The sequence below is a fragment of the Chiloscyllium plagiosum genome, unplaced genomic scaffold (assembly GCF_037043375.1).
Source record: "Chiloscyllium plagiosum isolate Xiang-an unplaced genomic scaffold, Cpla_swu_hap1 HiC_scaffold_4, whole genome shotgun sequence".
Taxonomy (NCBI): Eukaryota; Metazoa; Chordata; class Chondrichthyes; order Orectolobiformes; family Hemiscylliidae; genus Chiloscyllium; species Chiloscyllium plagiosum.
Window position 1 is genome coordinate 110,541,027 of NW_028270142.1, and position 27,988 is coordinate 110,569,014.

The following is a 27,988-nucleotide window of genomic DNA, read 5'->3' on the forward strand; positions in this document are numbered from 1 at the left end:
GATGGATGATGTAGGGAGGAAAGATTTAGATACATGAGGTATTCAGACTGATTTTAGGGAGGATGAGGCACCCCAGCAGGATTGAGACCATATCCCCACAGAAGCATTAGTTAGTACAGTGGGGAAGGATTTGGTCTAGAGTGGCAGGGGGATAGGAATCTGAGGGGAGGCAAGAGTGAGGGGAAACAAAAATGGAAGTGCATGACAAAGGTGGAACAAATCTGTGGAACAATATAATATAACTACAACGAGTAGAAATAGGCAGTTCAGCCCCTTGAGCCTGCTCTGCCTTTTATGGCTGATCTTGTCTCAGCATCAACTGCACTTTCCATAATTCCATAAGGCAGAGGAAATAAGGACTAATAGCAAAGATGTATACCAAAAATAGACGTTTGACTTGTCTTTTTGACATTTTTACAAGTACTATATCTGAATACAAATGGACCTTGCAATAAGTACACTAATTCACAGCTCAAATGGTTGTGCATAGATATGACATGATTGTGATTAGATTCCCTACAATATGGAAACAGGCCATTTGGCCCAACAAGTCCATACTGACCCTCCGAAGAGTAACCTACCCAGACCCATTACCCTCCCCTATATTTACCCCTGACTAATGCACGTAACACCATGCAGACAGTCGCCCGAAGTGCGAAGTGAACCTGGGTCCCTGGTGCTGTGAGGCAGCAGTGTTAACCACTGAGCCACCATGTTGCCCCTAATCACTATTGTAATCAGAGACTAGGCGAGGTAATCAAGGCTGGGAACTGAACCCCCAAGATTGATTGATTAATCTTCCACAATGATGGGCAAAATGGAAAAGAAGGCGTTCACAAAAGATTATATCCATGCAATTGTGAGAAAGGTCATTGGCACAGAAACTGAGTGTAGAATCAGACTGGGTGGAGTTGAGAAACAAGGGGTGGAAAATATTTACAGGAGTTACTTGTAAGCCTCCAACCAGTCATGGTGAGATAGAGATGGCATTAAACACAAAATTAGAGATGCATGTGAGAGTAATGGGCAATTTTAATTTGTGTGAACTGGCCAACATTAGTGATTAATATTGAGGTCACATGACACCAGGTTATAGACAATATTGTACATGAATACTTGGAGTGTAGACAAGATGGGATTTTAGACTAGTACATTGAGGCACAAATATTGGGGCAGGAAATATAACATTTGATTTTGTGAACAAAGTGGGTTAGTTAATTTTCTGAGAAATCCAAGGGAATGAGTAGCCCAATCCAGAACTAGGGTCCTAACTCTCAGTGAGTGAAACTACAAAGGTATCGGGGATGAGTTGGCTCCAATTGATTAGGTAATTTCATTAAAAGGCAGTGGACAGGGCATGGTTGTTCTTGTATAGGAGTGATTAGATGCAAGCATGAGATGCAGCAAGCTGTTAAGAAGGCAAATGGTAATTTGGCCTTTATTGCAAGGGGGCTTGAGTTCAGAAAGTAGGAAAGTTATTGTAGTTATGCACAGCCTTGGTGAGACTACATCGACAATATTGTGTGCAATTTTGATTTCACTGCCTCAGAAGAATATGTATTTTCCATAGAGGGAAACTATTGATTCTGGGAATGGCAAAGTTGTTGTTTTATGTGAGATTGGGTCTGCTTAGCTTGTATTCAGAGGAGTTTAGAATGGTGGTGGGTGGGGGTTTATTGAAATGGATTTAGTTTTGAGGCTGGGTTGAATGAAGACAGAGTTCTTTCCCCTAATTGAGAGGTGGAGTCCAGAACAAGAGTCCTAGTCTCAGATGATGGTAGGCCATTTCAGACCAGGATGGGAAGAAATCATTCAGAGAATGGTGAACCTGTGAATTCTCTACCACAGAAGGCTGTGCAGATGAAGTCACTGAAGTATGCTTAAGAAATAAATAGATGTCTAGAAACCAAAGGTGTTAAGGATATGGGAAGGGGGGGGGGGGGGGGGCGGGAGTATAGAATTGAGATAGAGGATCAGTGTATATGATCATATTAAATGGCAAAACAGGTAGATGGGCCACATGGCCTCTTTCTCCTAATTATGACTGTTTGTTTATACGTCTTCTATTGTCAAGATAGAGAGGGATTCAGGTGTTACGAAAGTAGAGGTACTGTACCTTTTTGAGAGTTGAAAAGCTAGCAAGGACAAAGCACAGAGTGTCCGGAACAAGATAATAATGTAACACTTTGTTGAAACAGCTAGCAGCATCTGGGTTGCCATGAAACAAAAAACAATTCAAATTCAGTTTAGATTATGCCCCAAGATACCAGAATTCAGTCAAAGTTTGGTAATATTAAAGCCAATGAAGTGATCCAATGTTTTGGGATATTTTGAACAGTTAGGGGGAGAACTGCCAACCCACCACCAAGTTCAGACTGCCAGTAGAACAGCTCTCTGAAAGGTACCTGTCCATACAAAGTTTGCGCAGTAGAACATTGAAAAAATGACTGGGAAAATCTGCAGTGAAGATACAATGAGAAGATTCGGCAGCTGACTGGTTTTGAAAGTTGAATTTTTTTTTGTAAATCTTGATCAGGATTTTTTTATTGGACTAGTATTGTAGAGTGGGAGGTAAAAGATAGGTTTAAGAGAAAGGAATTGTAAATAGCTGTTTTTAATATTCTCTGTTGGACTTAAAGAATAAAGTTGTTAATTTTACTTTAAATCATGACCTGGTGTAGTTCTTTCCCTCTTGAATTTTAACAGATGGTGGGGGGAGGTGAATATCTTTGTGTTGCTGGTTTAAATAAGCAGAAGGGTTTACCCTATGTCTAACAGGTATTCTGGTATACTAGTCTCTAAAAGTTAATACATAAGTACAACCAGTAATGAAGAATGTGTGTATGGAATGCTATCCTTTATATTGAGAAATTGAGTGCTAAAAATAAGCATGTTATGCTTTTCGATTAGATTCCCTACAGTGTGGAAACAGGCCCTTTGGCCCAACTAGTCCACACCGACTTTCCGAAGAGTAACCCACCCAGACCCATTTCCCTCCCACTAATTCACCTGACACTATATGGGCAATTTAGCATGGCCAATTCACCTAACCTGCACATCTTTGGATTGTGGGAGGAAACCGGAGCACCCGGAGGAAGCCCACGCAGACACTGGGAAAATGTGCAAACTCCACACAGTCAGTCACCCGAGGCTGGAATCGAACCTGGGACCCTGAGAGGCAGCAGTGCTAACCACTGAGCCACTGTGCTGCCCCAAATGCATTGTAGGACCACATCTCAAATACTGTGTACAGTATTAATTTCCTCTGTAAGGAAAGATTAAATGCAATGGAGATGGTTCTGAGCAGGAATGAGGGGTTGTGTTATAAGGAAACGTAGGACAGACTGGGCTTGTTTCCACTGGAGATTAGAAGAATGAAGAGTGATGTAACAGAAGAGTTTAAGATCCTGCATAATGTTGAAAGGTGGACTCTGGGACAAAATGGTCCCTTTTGAGGGTGAACCCAGAACTGGAGACATTTTTAAAATTAGAGGTTGCTGTTTTAGGACAGATGGCAATATTTGTTTCAGCTAGTTGAGACTTGGAGTCCTCATAGAGTCATAGAGATGTACAGCACGGAAACAGACCCTTCGGTCCAACCTGTCCATGCCGACCAGATATCCCAACTCAATCTAGTCCCACCTGCCAGCACCTGGCCCATATCCCTCCAAACCCTTCCTATTCATATACCTATCCAAATGCCTTTTAAATGTTGCAATTGTACCAGCCTCCACCACTTCCTCTAGCAGCTCATTCCATACACGTACCACCCTCTGTGTGAAAAAGTTGCCCCTTATGTCTCTTTTATATCTTTCCCCTCTCACCCTAAACCTATGCCCTCTAGTTCTGGACTCCCCGAGCCCAGGGAAAAGACTTGGCCTATTTATCCTATCCATGCCTCTCATAATTTTGTAAACCTCTATAAGGTCACCCCTCAGCCTCTGACGTTCCAGGGAAAACAGCCCTAGCCTGTTCAGCCTCTCCCTATAGCTCAGAAAGCAATGGAGATGATGCAGGGGGTAGTATTGAATATTTTTATGGCAGAAGTCAGTTGATTCCCTGTGCAGCAAGAATCTAAGATTATTGGAAGTAAACAGGAATAGGGAATTCGAACACAAATAGTTCAGTCGTGGTCTTGCTGAATAGAGGAGCAAGCTAGAGGGACAGACTAGCCCACTTTTCTGAAATTGTATGTTTGCACTTCTCAAGCCAATTATCCGCTCATGTTCACATTTCTGTTTCTGTGAACTTGTGTAGATTGGTTGCTGGAAGTCCTACATTTTAAAGTGCTACATTTAACTCGAGAGCACTTTCTGATGTCCTGAGGTCAAAACAGACATTATGTAAATCGAAGTTTTCTATCTGTTTAAGATTCTTTGGAAGAAAACATGCTTGCATTTCAGTGAAGCGGCCTTTTGCCTCAGGATTTTTTTTTTACCTTCTGTAATCATGGACAGGAATAGCATGGAGACCGAGCCAATAATTGGGTTAAAAGCTTTTCGAGTCTGAGTGCAGCAGGAAAGCTTAATGCTCTTCCTTTAATCAATAAAAGGCTTTCTATTTCAGCTTTTGAGGCTTCACTGGATGCAAAACTTTGCTTATGTACTGGAAAAAAAGCAAAATGACTGTGTGTGTGTGTCTCTCACAGAGTCAGTTCCTGTACGCACTCAAAACTGTGGTGGCTAAAAGGGACTGGTTCACTCCCATCCAGGTCATTATATGGTTTAATTATCTGCAGAACAGTTAAAGCAATTGATCAATTTCATTCTGCTACTGTGCACTCCTTGTGTGTCTGTGTTGGCTCCTGCACATTGCGAAAAAAGCAGAATGCTCCTTTCTGGTATGACTTGTGTACATTTATGATCTCTCGTACATTTAACAGTATGCACCAGGTTTGAAAAAAAAACTTAGAAATCAAGTGGACTTGGTGTTGATGTTTATTTTACATTTCGTTATTCTAAACTGCGTTTTGACTGAAGGTTGCAGAAGTACTGCAGGCCAGTAATGCAGTCTAATGACTGCTCCTAAACAACCTGTCATTCAATTCAGTAGGGTTTCCATTGGTCTTCCTTCCGCACCAGGCTTTTGCTTGTTCCCATGGATATGCAGGCAAATGACAGTCTTAAGCTGTTATAGCTTGATCTGAGAGCTCTTGTTGTTATAGTGAAAGTTCCAGAATGTTCTTTGAGCAAGAGCACTGAGAACTAATTAAATCCCTGAGAAATAGCCAAATGCTTTTTAATGAGATAGGGATGCAAGCACATGCAGAAACAACACACTCGAGCTGTTAATGTGCTTGCGGGCAATTTTTAAGCTTCTTCTTCACTTCGGTTGTTAGGCAGATTCACGTGTCAGACTATCTCTCCTTCTTTGTTCTACATTGACAAAGAGTTGCTAGCTTTACCGACTGCCTCTGTCTCCTTCATAGATCAAGTTCTGAAGCCAGACTTATAGCTGCTACTAGTTAGAATTGTCAATGGATAGTTGAACTTGTAAATCATTTCACTCTCTTCCCCATTTGTAATCTTTATTCATTTCACTTGACAATTTTAACTCTATGTTGTCCATGATCAACTTTCAACAGTGTTGCTCGTTGTGTGGGTGTTTGCACCATTTAAGACAAAAGGACCCATTCACATTTTTTTGGATGGGTCTCTAACTGTTTGAGTCTTCCATTCGTGGGTGATGTATCTCACTATGGCACTAGAAACCTCAAATTTACGAATGGAAAATATATACTGGATTTGAGAGGATTCAAAAGAAGTGCAAATCTGAAAACCGATTTGATTGTGGGGACATGCTGACTGAGGATTCCTAAAAAGGAATTACTTTCCTAATTAGTGTACCAGCTATGTCTGCTCCAACTGCCTATATCACCTTTGTAGCTACAGCTATGCACGGGTGGCCCTGGGAGAGGAACATCTGATACCACAGGTACACGTGAGACTTTCATGGCTAGTGGACTGAAATACAGTGAAACCTAGCGGCATAGGATCTGTGCCACAAATCTTGCTATCACACATGAAATAGTGGGTTCAGAAAACAACGCTTTGCCTTGTTTGCAATGTAAATAAAGGCTACAGTAACAAAGGAGTGCAGGAACTAAAGGACTTATTGTGTATGTGCACAAATCATTGAAGGTGGTGTGAGGAACTGGATAAGCAAACAGGCTCTTAGGCTATTATAAATAGAGGCAGAGAGTGCAAGTGCAAAGATGAACCCTTTAAAACATTTGGTTTTGTCTCAACTGGCATATTGTGCCAGTTTTGGATACCATTTATCAGGAAGGGCGTGAAGACGTTAGAGGTTGCAGAAGAAAATTTAGCTTTTCCCTGGGGCTGAGGGACTCCAGTCACCTTGATGGAAGAACCCCAGCTTCCTGAATCTATGTAAGGAAGAGAAGGTAGAGAGAGAGATTTTATTAAATGTATTCAAAAATCAAGTTTTTTTTTTAGTCTGCATATTTGCCACTGGCATTGGCAAGTTCCCATTGGCAGAAGAGGTGAGAAAGAGGGCACTGATTTTAGAGTTGTTCATTCAAAGGTTCTTCATGCCTGATCAATTAAATCTGCTAAAACAGTGGATTAGTCCTTTCAGTGGACATTAGCTGGGCGAGAAGACAGTCCATGAGCGTTCCTGTCCAGGATTTAATTGACCAATGGTAGGAAGGAAGTCAGGTCCTTGTTTTGTACCTTGCAGTCTGATTAAATTCTCCCTCCTCCAAACTTGCTGCAGGGTAGAATTTAATGCCCTCCCAACAATTCTGTATGTTCTTTGTTTTTATTATTTAAGCACACTGGAAAAATGGAGCAGTTTTTGCTAACTTAATTTCACATTAATTGGCAGTTTAAAGATTCAGAACCTCGATCTGTGTCGCACTCTCTCAGTACTGCACTGGTCAGCCTGGATTGTGTGCTCAAGCCTAATGACTAGGAGGCAAAGGTGATACAATTAGGTGGAGACTGACAAGATGTTCCCCTGGATACTGTGTAGAAATCACTGCATAAAGATATGGGTGTTCACAGTTTAAGAATTATTGACGATCAGAATGATGGTGATGATTGCAGACTCCTTCTGTAGACTCCCACACAAATCTCACTTAAGCAGACAGTTGTTTAGGGAAACTGGAGAACTAACAGTAAGTATTTGTACATTCAACTAGAGCATGATATGTGTAGTAACCTAATGTTTTCAAACTGGACTAGTAGCCTAGCAATGATGAACTCAAATTGCTCCATCCTCATGTCGGAATTGGGCAAGAAAAAGCAGTTTCTCATGGGTAAGCCAAAATTTAATTAAACAATAGTAAGCAACAAATCAAAGAGCTAAGCAAGAAATTCTTTGCTCCAAGGGTAGGGTGAAGGTGGAACTTGAGGCTTCAAGGAGTGGTTGAACAGAAATCTTTGCGTAAAAAGGAAGCTTGATGGATACAAGAAAGGAGCTGAGGGGTTAAAGAGCAAAGTGGTACAGAGGCAGCTAAAGTGGGAAATATCTTGAATGGAGGAAAGATGCTATCAGCATTGTGGTTGTGGCTGAACCAATACCAAATGGATTGCAGTGGTTCAAGAAGGTAACTCACTACCACCTTCTAAAGCACAGTTGGGAATGGACAATAAATGCCGACGTTCTTGTGAAGCCGTATCTCCTGAATGAATATAAAAATAGCGGACCAATTGGACTAAATAGCCTATTTCTCTGTAAGCTTGATAAATGTGGCAATTTAGTAGCCGACACTAGAAAAATAACTATTAAGTTGTGGGATTATCACACTACACATGTAGAAATATAACTTTCTCAGCAGTGCATCAATTCTAATAGTGGAAGTGTTTGGACTCTTACATTTCCAGGTTTTTCTTACAATTTTAATTAAAATTGTAAGTGTTAGTGGCATGCACAGTATCACATGGCACTTCATTGTTGAAACCCACTGTCAGCTGACAATGGTGCAGCTAAGGTTGGGTGGGAGGAGGGAGGCTATTGAAGAGCCTCTAGTCAAGGTGGCTTATATCTAGAGAACTGGAGTGTAAACATGTAGAAGTAATGCTGCAGTCATAAAACAACCTGGTTAGACCCCACTGGGAGTACTGTGAGCAGAACAGAACATCACCCCTTAGGAAAGATATATTGGCCTCAGATGGAGTACAACGTAGGTTTATAAGAATGACACCTGGACGGCAGGGGTTAGTGTGTGGAGAGATTATTCAAATTAGACCTATTTTCTCCACAGTTTAGAAGGTTAAGGGTGATCTAATCAAAATAAAATGTAAATCCAAAATATTAACCGAAAAAGGCAATTAAATTATTTCCACAGATGATTGGAAATTCTAGAACTAGGGGTATAGTCTAAAAATTTGGGCCAGACCATCCAAGAGCGGTGTTAAGCCCATCTACACACAAACGGTAGGATGCTGGACCAGTTGTTGCTTTTAAATGTGAGACAGATACATTTTGGTAAGCAAATTGATTACATGCTATGGGCCAAAGAGATGGTGTTAGGCCACAGGTCAGCCATGATCTCACTGAATGTTGGAATAGGCTGGAGAGGCTGAATAGACCACCCCTGTTCTGACATTCCTGTGTTGCTCCATCAGATCCATAGCAGTTCTTTCAAATTTAAATTTCACTTGTGAATATTTCACAATACATTGATTTCACTTGATTTGTGTGTCATTGTTATTTGTTTGTACACACTTAGTCAGAGCTAAATGTGCTGGCATGCCTCAGGGTTGGCATGCATTGATTACAGGAGAGTAAAGATTGTTTTTTATTGTTTTTTCACCAATGTTCGTTTTAACTTATTCCTTGTTGACTCTTCATGTTAATATCCAGAGTTAGATTCTCTGTTCTTGAAAATGACTAAACTTGTAGCTTCAGTTGATCCTCCCTTTTTAAAGTTGAGATCACTCCTGTTGTGGGGGGGAAAGGGGGTGATTGAAATGTTGCCGGTGGATTTTGAGCACAGAAAAGACACTGCAAGTCAACATCCTGAGAGAGACACGCATTTGGACTGTACTCAGACTACATTTTAGGCCCTTAATTTTATTACCTTGACTGATTGTGTCCCCTTCTCACTTCACTCCCTGATGCCTTGAACCTACCCTGTGTCTTCCCTTGGATCTCTCTTCCTGCTTCCCCATGCATCTGAACACCTCTCCTCTGCCAAACTTGCCGTTGCCAATCCTGAGCTTGTATTCAAGCTGTCATTCTCTCATTCTCTTTGTGCCGCAGAGTTCAGTGAGGAATATTACTGACCTCCAACTGACTCTTTCTCCTTTTTAAATGGGTATGAACTGGGTGCCACCAGATTCTCATATGCCATTGGCTTTATCTTGAATGTAGGTTGCAATTTGAAGAAAGTACTTAATGAGTGCGGTTGTTCTGCTATAACGTTCCCGTGCAATACCGTGTTATAGAAAATCGCCCAATATAAATAATGACCTATGAGAAAAACACGGTTGGGGTGAACCACTTAAAAATATCATTTGAAATTCAAAACAAAAATAGTAGTAACTGTGCTACCATTTGCATTAGGCTAAGTAAATCTTAAAATCATATTTTAATGAAATATAGTAAATTTAACACTTTAATACTAAAATCACTGACTACAGTTTTTCACCAGAAAGAGTGAGAGCTGACTGACCATGTGATGCTGATGTGGAAGTATCTCCCCCTGGTTTGAATAAAGTTCCTTCTAAATGTAGACTGCAATTCCCAGTTTCAAGTGTAATTCAAAGCTTGCAGAGCTGATTACATTCCTGTTTTAGGTGAACACACTGAATTTGCATTTTGCAAACAGAGGGTCCTGAGGCTGGGTTTTGCTGTTCAGCTAGTGCCGGGGATAGAATTGGGTAATGGCGAACGGGAGTTTGCTTTTTTTTTTAAAAAAAAGTCCGCAATTCACAAATCACGTTACAGCCAAATTGAATTTAGCAAATGCGTGTTATAGGAGAAACTGTAAATTAATCCACCACATGACTCAGTCTGTTCCATTGCAAACAGGCCATTAACCTAATCTCTGCATCTCAGTCTGTTGCCAGGAAATCAAAATTTCACATTCTGCCTAATTCAGTCACCACTGCCCTCATCCCTCTGCCACATTACCAATAAATTTCAGCGAAATGGACTGTCACCTCTACCAGTCTGAGCCTACCTATTAATCTATTCTTACACCACATTTACATTTTGCTCCGTCATGTGACAGCTGCAGTGAACAAATTGCTCTGTGCTAAGGCAAACTCTGAGCTAAATAAACCGCCCCCGAATTATCATGAACTGGAGGTAAAATATAAGTGACTTTGCTAAAGCAACTCTATTTGTGAGAGCAAAAGGAGAAAATTTAATTTGGGAATGTGATTGATTGAGAGACAGGAGGCTTCCTCCTTGTGAAAGGAGTAAGTCATCCTTTGGTTTATCACTAGACATTTTTGTTTTATTTCCCAACAAGTTCCCAGCTTATTCAATACTGGGCGACGTTACAGATCTCTAAAAAGACTCTTAGACAACACAGTAATGTATTTTGACAAAGCTGATACTCAGACAACTGCAGGAGCTGGCATAAGGGATGACACCATCTGCTTATACCCTGTAACCTGTCTGCTATGGCTGTACCATCTGGAGCCCCTCTCTACCCTTCCCATACAACAGTCAACCCACTGTAGTGGCCCTTGATAAAACCACATTGCTGAACAAAAGTGTCAGCGCTGCATTTACTAATTGTGTGACCAGAGAGTAGTTGTCAGCTCTTGCCCAGACCCCAGCACTCTCCTCTGCCCCTGCAAATCCCCTGGGACAAAATGGCCAATTTGTTGGAGGAGGATTTGAGAAGCAAAAGCATGTGCCATAGAGTATGATAAGGGGGAAGTGTAGGGTTGGATTTTGTGTATGTAGGGAATACCAGCAATAATTTAATGGACTTTCACATGATTTCCTGTAACATAGCTATGAAGCCCTGCCTTCTCACCTCTTGTGAGGCATGGTGACCCTCCGGTTTAACCATCACCAGTCATCTGGTCCTCCGTCAGCAGTGCTGTGGTCTGCAGTGACTATCCTAACATTATCATGGAGACATCCCTCATCTATTTTACTATGTGCAACACTGTAGCACCAGAGGATTGGGACCTGCACTTTCAAGATCAGTGCATACGAAACTACTTTCCAGAAAAGATACTTCAATGAGTGCATGGATCAATCTATGGAATAGGTTCCCTAGGAGGCAGTGGAACAAGATTCGTTCAGTCGTGTGCAAAGCGGATGGATTTCTTCCTGGGAATATGTGAATAATTTGAGAAATTGCATGGTTACTTTTTTCCTTTCCTGGTACAAGGAATATTAGTGTGCTGCCAACTCCAGGATTCATTGCTTGTCCCTAAACTGCTCTTGAACTGATTAACTTGCTCAGCCATTTTGGGGGACGGTTAAGAATCAGCCACATTTCATGGGTTCGGAGTTGCAGGTAGAATGGACTGGGTAAAAATGGCAGCTTCCTTCCTGAAGGAGGGCTGGTAAACCAGATGGGTTTTACAGCAACTAATGACAGTTATAATGAACATTATTACTGAGGCTGGCTTTATATTCCAGAATTTAAATTCCTTCAGCTCTGATGGAACTTTGGACCTGTAGTACTGAGATTTCACCACCACTGTCTGGATCTGTTGGAATTGATTTGTTTAAGTGATTGCAGTGATTATTCAACAATTCCATTATCATTGTATTCTGTGACAAGCAGTATGTTAGAAACTGATCGAGATGGACTTTGGAATTTTTTTGTTTAGCAATTCCTACATTCCTTTTGTTGGTAATTAGTTAAACTAACTCCGTATAAGTCACACTTGCTTCCAAGCAATGAGGTTACCCATGACCCAGCTTCCCTGTGACAGAATGGGCTGTTCAACTCCAATATCATCATCTGGCTTTTCTCCAGATCCTGCTTACATTCTGTTTTTTGAAGTAGCAAAATCACTCCCTTTCCAGTGATGATACTACTATATCCATGGATTGTTCTACCTCTACAAACTCTTGCCTGCATCTTCATACTATTGTGGATGCTGCCTACCATGGGGTCTGGCCATCATGCACACTGTTGTTTCTAGCTAGACTATACCTGCTTGCAGTTCACTGCATTTCTAGATTTACCTTTCTCTCCTTCACACTCAGTAAGTCCTGACGATACTTTACATTCTATTGTGCAGAAAACTGATTGCACCCTTCCAGTATGGTCTTTCCATTCTTAATCACTTAGTCTTGATAGCATGTGACTGTCAGCATTGCACATTCATTTTCCATTATGCTGCAGTCTCAGCCTCCGTAGTTCCTGGTGACAAATAATTCCACATTCTAGCAATGTTGCCTATGGTATAAGATTTCTCTAACCTCCCTTTCATTTCCTCCCGGAACAGAAAATGTTGGAGCCACACTATCTGCTGTGTCTTCCCCAGAAAGAGACAAAGTCATTGAATATTTTGAAGGTAGAAGTAGATTGACTTCCTTGTTGGTCTGGAATCTAAGATTATAGAAGTGAGGGGTTAAGCCAGGAAAGTGCCGCTGGTATACATGAAGTTTTAAGATCAACCTTCAAACTCTGTGCTCACAAATGTAAATCTTTGTATCTTGTATACAAAAAAGGCATTTGACAGAGAAGCATCCACAGTAACTGAAAATAGATTCCAAATTCTGTAGGTGTCACTTTCTTCTTTGATGCCATATCCAAGGCCAGTTAGTATCTGTCTGACTCGGGAAGCACATCTCTGGTTCCAGTTCAGTCATGGCAGCTGAAGACAATCTTCAAGTCTTTAATGATCAACTGTCCCTTTCTTCTTCCTTTCAATCTTTTAATGTCTAATGAATTCCATGTGTGAAGAGCTCATAGACTGAACTGCGTGCTGAACTCTGCTTGAGTTACCATTGTCTCTTTATCCTTCTGGACCTCACCTTCTCACCCAGTGAAGCCATGACTTGATCTGTAGCTTTTTCCCTCAACCTCTTAACATCTGCTTGGAATTGTGAGGCTTGTCTCCCTGAAGTTTTGATTCCCAACCAACCCAGCTTCTGACTAATAGATTTCCTATCGTTGCTCCATTTCTAGTTCAGTATTAAATTGTGCTCTGTGTGGGGTCACTATACTCTTATTATTACTACTGCTTCAGGAGTCTATCTTAACTCGTCCTTCCTATTGACTCATCATAGATATTTGCAATACAGAAGGACATGGCTGTGTTGTTTGTTCATTCAAGCAAGTGAAAATTAATCCCAAGCCATCACTCTGTCCAACAGTTTCTCTTTCACAGAGATGCAGTGGTCTCAACTATTTCTTTGTCAAATCAACACCATTAGTAGTAAAAAGAAAATCCCACAAAGAGAGGGACAAAGTAGGATGTTACTTATTCCAGGCTAACTAGCTGAGGTCTTAAAGTTCTGAGTTCTTTGCATCTATTTTCTTTTAAGAGAATGTTGCAGAAAAGGACTGGGCAGTAATGATTTTGCTAGGATAAAAAATAAAGGTGAATTACCAGAAAAACTGGGAGTCCTCCAAAAGTGGATAAGTCATCAAGGTTACTGTGGGGGTGGGGGAATAAGGCTGGGAATTATTGAGTACAGATCTTTTAAATCCCCATGGATAATAGGGTAGTGCAAGAGGACTGAAGGATCGTGAAAACAAAGGAGGATACAAAATAAATCCAGCAACGACAGGTAAGACAGTGAGTAATCTGGGACAAAGGTAAATAGCATTTTGAAAAGTTTGTGCTAATAAACACTGATTTGTTCAAGGAAAATAATGTCAAAAAAGGATGAACAAGGATAGTATTATAAACTCCAAACTGACCGATACATTCCTTTAAAAGAAGTAAACCCCAGCATATTAATGGAGAGGAAACTGCTGAATGCTTGTAATTTTATACATTTTTACTGTAACAAACTACAGCAATATAATTTCAAATAAAAAGGTAAATTTTGTTTTACATAATTGAAACTATGAGGTGAATCCTTGCTGTTACAGGCAATCACATTACTCCCCAAACATGTGAATCAGTGCAATCTCAGAATTTTTCTAAATTGGTCTCTTTTTTTTTCCTTTAGAATTTCTCATAATTCTTGATTCTAATGTTGCACTCACTGACAACTGAGTTCAATTTAATCTCTACACCTAGTTACTACTAATGAGCTACATGTCTGTCACACTCGCTAGGGTCATGACATTGACCCAAAGTCTCCCCCTGCCCCCCCCCCCCCCAAAAAAGGTTATCTTCCCTGACTTTTATTTTTAATGCTCCTGTCATTCTTCGATAATCACATTGGGCATTGTCCACAATTCCTGACTACTTCTGTCTTTAGTGTTCTGGTCTTTGCAACACATACTGATTTGGAATTATCAGCCATGATTATATTGAATGGCGGTGCAGGCTCGAAGGGCTGAATGGCCTACTCCCGCACCTATTGTCTATTGTATCCTATAACTTATTTTGTAATAGTCTCTGCACTATTCTCAGGGATATACTTCTATATCAGGGTCCGTTTGAAAACGGACACACAGAAAACTATTCCATTTGGAGGCATTCTTCTTTTGTTTTCTGTTGGCATGAATTCTTTATTGTGAACTGCCAAACAGAGAGGTAAATAATACTATTAATTGGTCTGTTCAGACCTGTTATGACAGAACTGGAACAGGTGGAACTTGAACTTTGGACTCCTGGCTCAGAGGTGGGGGTCACTACGACTGTACCAGAAAACCCTGGGGGTAGGGGGGAATTCAACAGGCTAAAACCCAGCCTTACTGCAATTATCTTTCCATATTACACTTACTTCCATTTGTTCATCTGCATGCATCTCTGAGGCATTTAGAGAACCCAACAATTTCACAGTCCCAGACCCTGGAACGTACAGGTGATGGTGTTCCTATGTATCTGCTGCCCTTCCCCATCTAGTTGGAAGTGGTCATGGGTTTGGAAGGTTCTCTCTCAGGATCTTTGAATTTCTGCAATGCATCTTGTACATGTTACACGCTGCTGCTCTGGAGTGTCAATGGTAGAGGGATTGGATGTTTGTGGATGTAGTACCAATCAAGCAGGTTGTTTCTGTCCTGGATGGTATCAAGCTTATTGAGTGTTGTTGGAGCTGCACTCATCCAGGCATCTGGGGAGTATTCTGTCACACCCCTGTGCCTTGTAGATGGTGCACAGGCTTCGGGGAGTCAGGAGGTGAGTTACTTGCCACAGTATTTTTGGCCTCTGACCTGCTTTTGCTGCCACTATTCATGTGGTGAGTCCAGTTGAGTCTCTGATCAATGGTAACCCCTGGGATATTGATAGTGGGAGATTCGGTGATGGTAACAAGGATGGGGTCCATTCACATTTGGGAGCACTCTTCCTTAAAGGTTGAGAGTCTGCAGTGTATGACTGCACCCAACCTGGTCACTTCGTTCTTAGGAGGGGATTTGGACACTGGTTCAGACACATGTAGGAGACTTTTGGGTGAGGCCTGGGGATGTGTGAATGAGGTTCGCAAGAAAGGCTGGCAGGGAGGTGATCTAGATATTCAGGGCCTCTGACACACACACTGCAGCTGGGAGCTACTGCCTGAAGTGAGCTCACTGTCTCCTTCCATCATTTTGTAAATCAAAACAACGTATTGGGAAGCAAATGGGCTGAGTCCATAGGAGGGTTGGGCAGAGTAAATATCATGGTCTGTGATGGAGGGGCCTGCAAGCCCTATAGAGGGCTAGAGCATTACACACCCACATTATCACACACTGTAGTGGACTCTGCTATCCAAGCCCCCAAATTCCTGGTGATTTTTATTGCATTGTCTCTGTCTCTTTATGCTGCACTCCTCCCTGCCCCAGACATTGCTGACCACTTCATTCACACCAACACTTTGGCACAGAGAGGCCAGAGAAAGAATTGTGATGCTTGACAAAGAGGCTTTTTGGTACCAGGAAAGCAGTGTCCCATAGCTACCTTGTTCATCTTGCTTCTACAGGCTGCATGGATCCAGGGACATCCCATGACAGATTTATTGCAAAACCATTCACATTAATGGAGACATGAGAATTTATAAACAGTGTGATGTCACCCGTGCTGCCAAAGTTTTCTTTTCCTTTACTTCTACCAAGTCTCAGTATTGTCCCAGATTCTGCAGCTGGGGTGGATGGAGCCTGGTTGACAGTAGAGTCCTTTGGCCCTGGAGGTTTGGTTGTGAGAATGTTTGTTTGTTTGTTTGTTTGTTTGTTTGTGTCTCGACAGCTTGGATGTGTCAAGAGTCACTGTGCCAGTGGCAAGTGAACCTGCCGGGATCCAACTTCCAAGGATGCAGTGGGAAGACAGTGAGGGTAGAGATGGAGGCTCTGGCCACCTCCTGGAGGAGACGACCTGTGTTGGGTGCTTGGCCCCGCCCTGTTGAATTGTGAGAAAGGGGTACCAGGTTTCCCACATCGCCCTGATTGTCCTGAAGACCAATGGCTGGGCCAGTAGAGGGCAGGTTCTGTGCAAGTATCTGACAGACTCTGAGAGTACTGGGCCTGGTTCTCCATGGCAACTGCTAACCTGTACATGGAGGTCAAAGGTAAAGGATGCTTGAGGCAGCTGGATTCCAATAGCATCACTGCAGTCTCTGGGCAATGAAAGCCAATGCCTCCCACATAGCTGTTATCTGCTCCAGCTCTGCCCCATGCATTTGGACAAAGTCCTGCTTGTTGATGCCACCGAATCTTCTGCTTGGCACTGAGTAGCTCGCCACCATCTTCTGAAGGATGGGTTGGTTGGGTATCTTGAGTGGGTTTTAAAGAAGTTCTGAGTGCCAGTGGTCTGGAATGGTACTTCCTCAGCCGACTGTGGAGCTATTGCACTGAGGCACTCACCAGCTCCCAAATTTTCTAAACCTGATGTTCCCACCAAGATACCAGTATCTGAGCTGGTAGGGGGTGCAGGGGACAGCCTTGAAATGCTTCCTTTGGAGGTTTTATTCAGTGATGGAAGAGGTGCTTTAGAGCAATTTGACATGTACAGCATGGAAATTGACTTTTTGGTCCAACTCTACAATGCTGACCAGATATCCTAAATTAATCTAGTCCCATTTGCCAGCACTTGGCCCATATCCCACTAAACCCTTCCTATTCATATACCCAACCAGATGACCGTTTTAAATGTTTCTCCACAGAGACCATGGCCATCCCGTTGGCACCTGCAAGGCACAAGCAAGGGAAGGCATTGCAGGCCATTGTTAGAGGTGATAAGCAATGAATGATATTGACAGTGGGGTTAGGTTAATGAGGGAGTTACAGTGATGTCTTGGCATCCCCTGCAGGAGCAGTCTGTTTTCTTCTGAGGGGGCAGGATTCTTTCTTAACACTCAGCAGTTTCAAATGACAGACTAGCTCAGGAGAATGAGGATAGGTAATATGAACCCATTTCATACTTAAAGTGCAAAACTCTGGGGATATAATGACTAAAATCATTAAAGGTGTTAGGATAACTGTGTAGTAGCTAGGAAGGAAAAGCAAGGGTGTAGAACACTATTGTCATAGAGTCACTGAGCATGGAAACAGACCCTTTTGGTCCATCCAGTCCATGGTGACCATTTTCAAAAACCAAACCAGGCCTTAGTGGCGTGCATTTGGCCAAATCCCTCCAAACCTATCCTATTCGTGAACTTATCCAAATGTCTTTTTAACATTTTAACTGTACCTCCATCCACCATTTCCCCTGGCAGTTCATTCCATAAATGAACCAATCTGTGTGTTTTATTAAAAAAAAAGTCCTTCGTATCATTTTTAAACTTTCTTCTCTCTCCTTCAAAACTGAAGGGCAATTTTTAATTCCCCCACCCTAGGAAAAAGACTCTTGTCGTTCACCTTATATATGCGCCTCATGATTTTATAAACCTCAATCCCCTATGCTCCAATGAAAAAGGATCCAGTCTATTTTTATATCCCAAATCCTCCATTCCTGGCAACGTCCTGGTAAATATTTTCTGTAACCTCTCCAATTTAATATCCTTCCTATAATAGGGTGACCAGATCTGCACTCCATAATACTTCAGAAGACTCCTCACTAAGGTCCTGTAAAACCTCAATATAGAAAAGTACAGCACGGAACAGGCCCTTTGGCCCACGATGTTGTGCCAAGGATTTATCCTAATGTAAAATAAAATAACCTACGCACCCCTTAATTCACTGCTATTCACGTGCATGTCCAGCAGTCGCTTAAATGTCCCTAATGACTCTGCTTCCACCACCACCACTGGCATCTCATTCCATCCATTCACAATTCTCTGCATAAAGAACCTTCCTCCGACATCCCCTCTATACCTTTCTCCTAATATCTTAAAACTATGACCCTAACATCTTAAAACATGATGTCCCAACTCCTATACTCAAAAGGTCTGAACAGTGAAGGCAAGTGTGCTAAATACCTTAACCACACTGTCTACCTGTGATGTACCCTCTCTTGTTTTATTACCTCGCATTTATCCAAATTAAACTCCACCTGCTACGACGCAGCCCATTGACCTAATTGATCAAGATCTGTTTGCAATCATAACCTTCATTTTTCACCATACCACCAATTTTGGTGTCATTTGCAAACTTACTGAGCATGCCTTCTGTATTCTCATCCTAGTAATTAAAAAAAATGACGAACAGAAGTGGACCTATTACCCTGGGTGTTGATGGATTGAATGTATGTTATGATTCTGATGCTTCGGGAAGTATCTAGGCTCCAGCAAACCTGCTTTAAAAGATATTTCTTCTTGTCTGCCTCTCCTCGCTTTGGACAATCATTTTGAAATTCATGGCATCTTGGTCACAGTTATCCAAAGCAGAGGCAGTAGTCCTTTCCTTTCCACCCTATTTACAGGAAATGTAGAAAATTCCAAAACCATGTGGGGATAAGAAAACTGTGTGGGTTGACTGGCAGAACAGTGTTGATTTCAGCCAATTGACTCCTTTTCAGAAGAATTGGGCCGACTTTTGTGGAGATGGTTCTGTCACAATAAAGGCCTGACTAGATCATTACGGCGAGCATGCATTTAAATTATATTTGAGAATCTGAATTCCATTCTCAAACCAAGGTTAGAAATGCACTACTTGAAACATGACAGAAGATTTAATAGCTACTTTCAAAAGGGAATTGGCCACAGACCTGCAAATCTATGTGAAATTCTTGTCATGGAGCGCAGTGGAGGCCAGACGTTGGGTGTCTTCAAGGCAGGGATTGATAAATTCTTGATCTCACCAGGAATTCAGGGCCACGGGGAGAGTGTGACTAAGTGGGATTTGAATGGCAGAGTAGACTCGATGGGCCAAATGGCCTTGTTTACACTCCTATGTCTTATGGGTTTGAGGAAAGACAAATGGTAAAGGTGAGACTGAATGTCTAAATGGACTGCTGTACTGTAAGATTCTATGAAATGAACAACAATCTAATGGAAATACTAATTCTTGACTGTTTTGCTCTTCACCTTTTCTTTTGTTTCTCCCTGTCTCCATTTACTTTTGGTTCTGTTCTGATTGCAATCCATCTGCTTATTTTTTGTTTTCTTTTGTCAATTCTGCAGACATTTCCCCTGATGTTTCCTGTGGCTCTTCTCACAGCATGCTCACCCCTAAAGGTCCAACCTCACCCCAGGCCTCCCCAACAGCTGACTCCTCGTACCTGATGCAACTTTCTGGTGGCTCGACGTGGTACATGGGGATGGAACAGAGCGAGCTGCCATCTGCTGGTCCAGCGTTGGATTGCAGCAGTGACGTTTCCGACAGCCTTGGAGAGAAAAGCCCAACTGATGAGGGTACCCGACCTCAGCCTGAAGGAGCTAGTTGTGACACAGACACGGATAGCTCGTACCCTGAGTCACCTTCGGCATCTTGCAGCAAGGAAAGTCTTTCAGAAAGTGAAAGGCAAGGTGCCCAGCACAAAGTGGACCTGGATAATGAAAGGGCAGATGTGTTTGTACTCAGCACTGTTGATGGGGCACAGCTCCTCAGTGCAGACGTTAGCTCAGGGATATCCAAAGTGGATGCTCGAGAAATAAGCAGGCATGTATTGGATGGCCCGCCCACCACTACCGAGCCAGTTGTAGAGGCAAGACAAGATAGTTCCGAGGCTAGCACAGGCATGTCCTTGGAAGAGTCAGAGGTGAGCAGCATTTCAGAGACAGACACTCTGTCTAGGGAGGAGCCAGATGGGGACATGCAACTGCTAAGTACCAAAGTAGGCAGAGAGGGAGAAATAACTGGTTTGGAAAGGGAGGGAGATCAGGATCTATCCGACTCAGAAACAGACACCTCAGTTCAGTTGCCCCTTGTTGAGGCAAATATCCCCATTGTAGAAACGGATCGCGATTCACTTGAAACGCAAAACAAGAAACCAATCTCTCCTGCGGAAACCGTTTCCTCGGCAGACCTTTCTTCAAACTTCGCAAACAGCAGTAATGAGACTTCACTAACATTCGAACATCGGGCCATTTCAGACACTAAGGCGGAGCTGCCTAAACCTGTTGATCATCTCCACTTACCGACCGAATTGAGGGCTGAGAATACAAAGACTGAACCTTCTCAAACTCAGGACCAAGTAACAACCATCGGATACACTGTTATTCCCCTGTGTTATTCAGGACACACCAAAGAATTGCTTGTGTATCCCAGTGCTGCGGACAATGTGTGCAGTACTGATGCTGATCTCTTCTTCTCTGCACCATCAAGTCCAATAAAGACAACATGTGGTGCCCCAAAATACTTTTCTTACTCGAAGCTCAGCTTAAATGAAGAGCCCATTGAAGCCCTGGAGAGTGAGGGCAGTGAAGGCATCTGTTCTCCTCCAACCTCACCCTCAGGATCTTATAGAACTGCAGAAGGAGGTAGCTGGACATCATCTGGCACCCCAAACACTTCACCCTCATGCTCCCCAAACCTGCTGACAGAGGTCGAAACAATGGAAGTATCTGCGTGTTATGTAGAATCATTATCTGCATTTGCAGAGGAACTCAATGAAGACCAATCTGACCAGGTGTTGCCTCTTGACGATTCTCCTTATGGTATAATCGAAGAAGAAACTTGGACCTCTGTGGAAGAATCAACTGAAAGGTGCCTTACAGAAGCACAAGATAATCTTGCTGCTTTAGCATTTGATAGTGAAAATCTTGAAACCTGTGAAGATGATGATGATGATGATGATGCTGATGAAGATGGACAAGAATGTGAACATCTTAAAAATCAAGATATTTCTAGTGCTGGGCCAAGATTAATTGAGGGAAATGATATGAATCGACAATCTTACACAACAGACTGTAACTTTAATCAGGGATTGAGGAGCTCACAAACAATATTACAAAATTCTACAACCACTAAGCGTGGAGAATCTGACGAAACATCTACCACCGAGTCAGAATATAGTAGGGGGTACAGATGCTCCACTCGTGGTGAGTCAAATTATGAAAAGACTGAAGCAGGTCTGGGAGAAATAGCTGTAGCACCCAGTAATGCAAATTACCCAAAAGGGCTGTGTATGCCAAATGTAAGCACAGAAATTGGTGAAAGTACAGGGCATTATCAGGCTGAACCTGTTCAGGATCCACTTGAGGAAGAAAGCACAATATCCATGGGAGCATATGACAATGTTAGTTGTTATGAAACAACACCTAGGAGCCTGCCTTCAGACTTTGAGAACCTATTACAGGAAGATGGAAATACAAGTCATAGTGGGGATAGCACAATTTGCACAATAGGTAACAATTTGCTTTCTACTGAGGACCAGCATGAGTATAGTAAACAATATGAAGATTTGACTAACTATGCTCCTCTTGCTTCTTCGGAGGAGCTTGTTGAAGATTATGCTGATGCATGCAATGAAGAAAAAGGCATGGAATTAAAGACTGAACTTGATTCAAAACTTGAAACTTCAATCTCATCTCAGTCCACTTTACAGTTGGAAGAGTCATGCAGAAAGGTTTCCAATGCTCTTCGTAATTCTGATTATGACAGTTCTTTTGTAGATGACAATAAGCTTGAAAGCTCTGTGCCACTAACTTCTGAGCTTTGCATTCCAAGTGATCAACCACCCAGTAGAAATTACAGCTCCGCACAAGTTAGCTGTTCATCTGAAGACTCTGACCTCGCAAGCTGTTGTGAAGTGGGAACTTCAACGTTACTCCAGTCCCCCAATGAAGCTATTGGTGTGGGTGTTGGTAATGAGAGAATGGTACCTGCAACACTGCTGTCATTTAGAGGTAGCATTATTTTTGAAGCAGAGTCTATTGAAGTTACTTCACTGTCTGAGGTGTCCCCAACTGAGACAGAACTAGAAAATATTGAAGATGATGTTGGTAATGCAAATGATGATCATGTTGATGGTTACTATGATGTTGGAGATGAAGAAGAAGACAGTTCTGTGTCATATCTTTACTCCCTATCGGAGACCTCTATCACTGCAGGAGTTGACGAGACTTTTGCATTTCAAGATACGACTTCAGAATCTTCTGCTTCTGCATCTCTTGAGGGAGAAGATGAAAGAATTGCTCCAGAACACTACGTCCTGTTCTCAGGAGTTACTGACGTACAGATTGAAGGATCAAAAGGTGAATCTGTTGATTCAGGAAGCGAGAGTGAGATGGAAATGTCATCTTCAACCTCCTCATCAGATTCTAGACCAGATGAAACCTACTGTGCCACTAGTATGACATGTGAAATGGCGTCTTTGCAAACTGAGAAATCTAATTCAGATGATGGTAAGGAACCATCTCCTGCTGAAATAAAAACGCAAGAGACTTGGAGGAAAGAACCTGAGGGCACAGACCGTGACAGTAAAGGTGAAACACTATTAATTACAGAAATCTCACAGCAGCCAGCTTCAGTATGTGTTACAGTCTCTCAGACGTGTACCATACAAACAGATCCATTATCTGAAGATAAATATGTTTCCCAGCCCTCCCCCAGTACACAAGATTTGTCTGAGCAAAAATCATTGTTTGGGTTTGCAAAAGACATTTTCCCTGAGATGATGCTTGAAGTTGAAGAGAATGAGATGTGTTCAACTGATTCGGACAGTGAAGATCTGTCATCTGGATTGTCAGCTTTTGACGATATGACTCATGACTTGGAGTCAAGCGAAAGGCAGTCACCAGAGGTGGAATTGCTCCCCATCTTTGGTCAGGTACAATCAGAGAGCTGTGGTGAAACAACAACAACATTGCAGATTACAAAAGAGCCCACACCAACAGAAGCAAGTTCAAGTTCCACTTCCCAGTTGAAAAATACCAATCCCACCCAGGACATTGCTAGAGATGAACTTGACTTTGAACTGGCTTCTAATTTGCCTGAAGGTATGAACAAGTTTGATGATTACCGCTATCAAGTTGCCAGTGTGTGGTCTAAAGATGGCGTGAACAAAGGGCCCAATGTTGAAATGCCATTAAATTTGCCTGTTGATCTGCCTGGTGATGCTGACTTGCCAAATGTCAGCTCAAGTGAATCAAATTCTGAAAGCAACAACTCTGTCTATCCTGCCCAACAGTCATGTGATGTTAGTCAATATGTCCTTGGGAAAGCTGCAGATTCTTCTAGTGTTAATGACAATATCAATGAAGGTTTGATGTCAGTCTTTGTGAAAGCTGACAATCCATGCACTTGTGATGACCTAACTCTTGAAGACACTGAAAAATCTTCCTTTGTCAGTTCTTTCCAAGCAGATGCAGAAAATGCAAACACAGTTGTGTCATCTTCTCTCAGTGGATCACAAAGTATAATTAATCATGGAAAAGAGCTCAGGCCACTGTCTCCTTCCAAACTATCCTCCTTGGAGGACAATATAGTCCAAGAGCCATTTGATTCTTCATGCACAGAGATGACTGAAGTTGTTACGGAAATATCACCTGAAGGTGGACCAACCATTGGGTGTAAAAGCATCATTGCTTTGGGATTCAGGGTTATGCCATTGCCTGACTATGCAACCAATGTTGAAAGCTTTGGTGAAAACATTGAGTCAGCCACACAAGAATCTCTGTCCTTATCTGGTATAGACCACTCCTCAACAAATACAGGACTGAATAACCTTTCACATTTGGCAAGTCCTGAGCAGATAGCTGGAGCATCAAAAATGAACCTGGAGGGGAATAATCTGGTGGAGCAGCGTAATGAGCCTCACAACATAGACCAGGAAGTGATGAATATCGTTCCATTAGACAGTTCAATGAAGGAAACCTTGGAAGATTTTGCAAGTGAGCCAATACCTTCATTCTTGAGGAGTTCCTCTTCAGAAACAGAAGATTATGACATGAGCAGTGAGTCCGATTTATCTGAGCATGTGCCCTCCGTTCAAGATCCTGAATTGACAAAAGCCTTGGAAATTTATAATCCTACCAGTGAGACCGACCCTCCTTTACAAGAAAGTGCTCAACAGGACATGACTTTATTAGAAAGTACAAAAAGTAATGCAGGTTTATCTCAGCAGTTGGTCAGTGACACTGAGTCTAGGTACTCTGAACCATTGTTGGAGAAACCAAATCAAGAATTTGGAAGTCAACAGATTGAAGTTGGAATAGGAGACAGTACAGCTCATCCCAGTGCCAACCAAGAACACATTGAAATAGAAGCCAAAGGTGGCAGCGATCAATCCAACTCCTCTGATCCTGATTTAAGTTCAGATCCTTTATCAAGAAATTTCTCCTCATCACAAGAATGTATTGATTCTGTAGCACTTCCAGATACTGAGACTGGAAGTTATGGTGGCCAATTAAAGGCTACAGCCTCTATTTCAGAAACTGACCCTCCTTCATTAACACACTCCGACGCTCTATCCGAAGGGGATGATAATTCAAATGAACTTCCTGGTTCTCTACTGGCAGATACTGATTGGAAAATGGAATCGTCTGATGTGCTACAATACAATGATGCTGGTAAGTTAAAAGATTTAGATACAATGCAGGAAGCGAATAATGATCAAGCAGAGTCTTTAGATAGCTTACCAGATAATACCAATCAATTAGGTCTTTTAAAACCAGGGGATATTGTTGATAAAATCTTAAACCAGGTGCCAAAAGATGATGATCAGTTCGAGCTCTCTAGCAGTAACTCAGAAGATTGTTCTGTTAATTCAAGTGTTGTAGGGACAATGTTCAACGAAGACAAGAAATTGGAGGTGTCAAATGCATTACCCGAAGATTATGCTCTCAAATTAGAGATCTTGGATATGCTAGTTGAAGATTTTGGAGGACAGTTGGAAATTGCCAACCTACAACGCGGGGATGATGCTGGTAAATTAGAAAATGCAGACAAAGTGGCAGGAAATGATGATTGTCAAGCAGAAGTTCCTCCCATATTACCAAAAGATGATGTCTGTAAATGTACAGACGATAAAGATGAAGTCTCCGATATTTCATCAGAAGATAATTCTTTTCAATCAACTAGAAAGGCAGAAGATGTTTTAGAAGGGGATGATGTAGACAAATTAGCCATTCCAGGTATTACCACTGAGTGTGTGGATCCTACCATGGCAGCTACAAATAAGCTGCAAGGGGATTCTGAAGATCAGTTGAAGGTCTCCAACTGTGGACTAGGAGACAATGCTGATCTGTTAGGGATTGCTTCTAAATCAGAGGCTGATGATACAGTGATATGTGAAGACAAAATGTTAGATGATTCACAAATCTGTGATGCTGCTGAATACTCAGAAACACTTGTAAAAAATTCAACTAGCTTGTCAGAGGTTTCAAGAGATCATAGTTCCCAGGTGGCAACGTTCGGGAACCTATTGCAACGTGATTCTAGTGAAGCAACAGATCAAACCAAGCCCTCCGATATATTACCTGGATCTGAGGTTTGTAAATCAGAAGTCTTGGACACATTCCCAGGAGAAGAGAGGGATTTGTTTGATGATGCACCTAATAATTTGGAGATCATAGATATTGTGTCAGAACGAATTAATGATGATGTTGTTAATGATTATGAAGGTGAAGACGACAAGCTGACTGATGGGTCACAAAGTGATATGGGGATAGAGGATATGTCCATATCTCATCATTTTGCTGATGAAATAGAGTTCTCTAACAGCTCACCTGACAGTAATGTTTATAAACTTGAGACGGTCGAATTGACATTGAGGGATAGTGCAAACAAGGCTATAGATGATTTGCAAGTCACTGATCGTAATTCTGATTCAATGCTGGAAAATGATATGAATGTGGTGAACCTGGATGAGAGTCCAAGAGATGATCAGATAAGTTCCATCAGCATTCCACTAGGTGGCGATGTTAGTACATTCAAAGTTGTTGCAGAGGCAACATCGATAAATAACGATGGAAAAATTGAACTCTCAGATCTCCCATTGAGAGATGATGGGTGTGAATTGAAGATTGTAAATCCAGTATCAGAAACAGAAGACGATCTAGTCATTAATGCAGATCTTCTGGAATCTGTAGCAAGTATTGATTCCTGCCAAACTGAACTTTCTGCAATATCACCAGGTCCCAGCATTGGATCAGCAGAGGATTTAAACTTAGAACAAAGAGATACCAATTCTCAAACTGAGCTCTCAAACCCAGTTTCAACAGTAGATGGTCATCAACAGGAAATCTGTACAACTGCATCAAAATCTTACTATAATTTGGAGATCTCAGTCTCTGAAAGAGAATCAAATTCTTCTGCCTTGACATTGTCAGAGACTGCACAAAGAATAACCGATGAATGTTTGGAGGAGGCTTCTAGAAATTCAACAAATGATGTTGTGGAGTTATTTGAACAAGATAGTTCTGATGATTGCATTGTGACCATAGATGCTCCTGACGAAAATGCAACTTGTGAAACACCAGATGGGTCAAACTTAGCCTGGGCTTCCCATTTCAATGAAAGGAGCCATGATTTAGCTGAGGAAGCAAATTCAGAAGTGGAGGAAGTTTCTGAGGTAATGTCATTGTTTGGGGTTTCAGAATTTGCACAAGAAGCTGACCTTGATATTCCCACTGATGAATCCAATGTCTCAACATCTGGTATTTCCAGATCAGAGGGTGCTGAGATTGGTGTCCATCCTGTCCTTCCATCAGAGCCAGTTCAGGTAGATTCATCCATCTCTTTATGTCAAACGGCACAAGATACCATTCAGGAGTGCATAGTGGTACAGGGAGAGTTGTCTATGAAGGCACCTACAGATTTAGAAGATGGAAAGTTAGACCAAGGTCCACCTGATGGTCTGAATTCATCTCAGTGCCAGGATTCTGAAGGATTGGTAACTGGCCAATTCAATGATATTTCTGGTTTAGCGGCAAATTCATATTCCAGTTCCGATGTAGAGCAAACTATATCTGATGCTCCTGTGGACACCCAGAAAAGTGAACAGTTATATTCTAACAAAACAGACAATAGTGCACCTGTGGAGACCCCACTGCAAGATCAAATACCTGTCTGCCTAGTGGGTAATGCTGGAGAAGAAAAGGTTGACATTTATCACCACACTTCGCTTGATGTGAGTGGTAACAACACTCAGGATAAAAATTTGGGTAATTCACATCATTCCGAGCATCTCGCCACCATTGGTCATTCACGGGCAGAGACACCAACATTTGATACATTACTTGATGTATCTTGCAGACCTCCAGATAAATCTCCTGCATGTCCTCATGTTACATTGAGTAACATTCCTACTACATTTTCAATGACAGAGTTTGGTTTTGCTCCAATGCCCATCTGTTCGGTTTTAGACCTTCCCTCCTTAGATAAAGCTCCTGCCACAACCTCTCCTGAGCTGGCTAACAACTGCTTTTCTGCTGTGTCATCCTCCCCGTCATGTAAACTGACTTTAGGACATCAGGACCAAGATACTTACTCAACGCAAGCTGTTACCACTGAAAATCCACTAGCAGGCGATAAGAGTCATGGAGAGTTTAAGCTGTCCGAAGCAGTGGAAATGGATGAGAAAACAACAGGTAAGGAGTTTCTGTTCTGTTTAAGATGACAATTGAAATATGTTTGAATTTTTATTGATTAAACATCATATACTAGAATATATTAACCCCT

General features: G+C 41.9%; 1 protein-coding gene across 2 annotated transcripts in view; it reads left to right on the forward strand.

The window, feature by feature from the left end:
• Positions 1-27,988, forward strand: part of LOC122548950 (uncharacterized) — a 62,846-nt gene that overhangs the window by 9,263 nt on the left and 25,595 nt on the right. For both annotated transcript variants that reach the window (XM_043687960.2, XM_087986598.1), the window contains one exon: positions 19,546-27,897. In XM_043687960.2, coding sequence (XP_043543895.2) covers positions 19,546-27,897 — 8,352 coding nt within the window. The remainder of the gene's footprint in view (positions 1-19,545; positions 27,898-27,988) is intronic.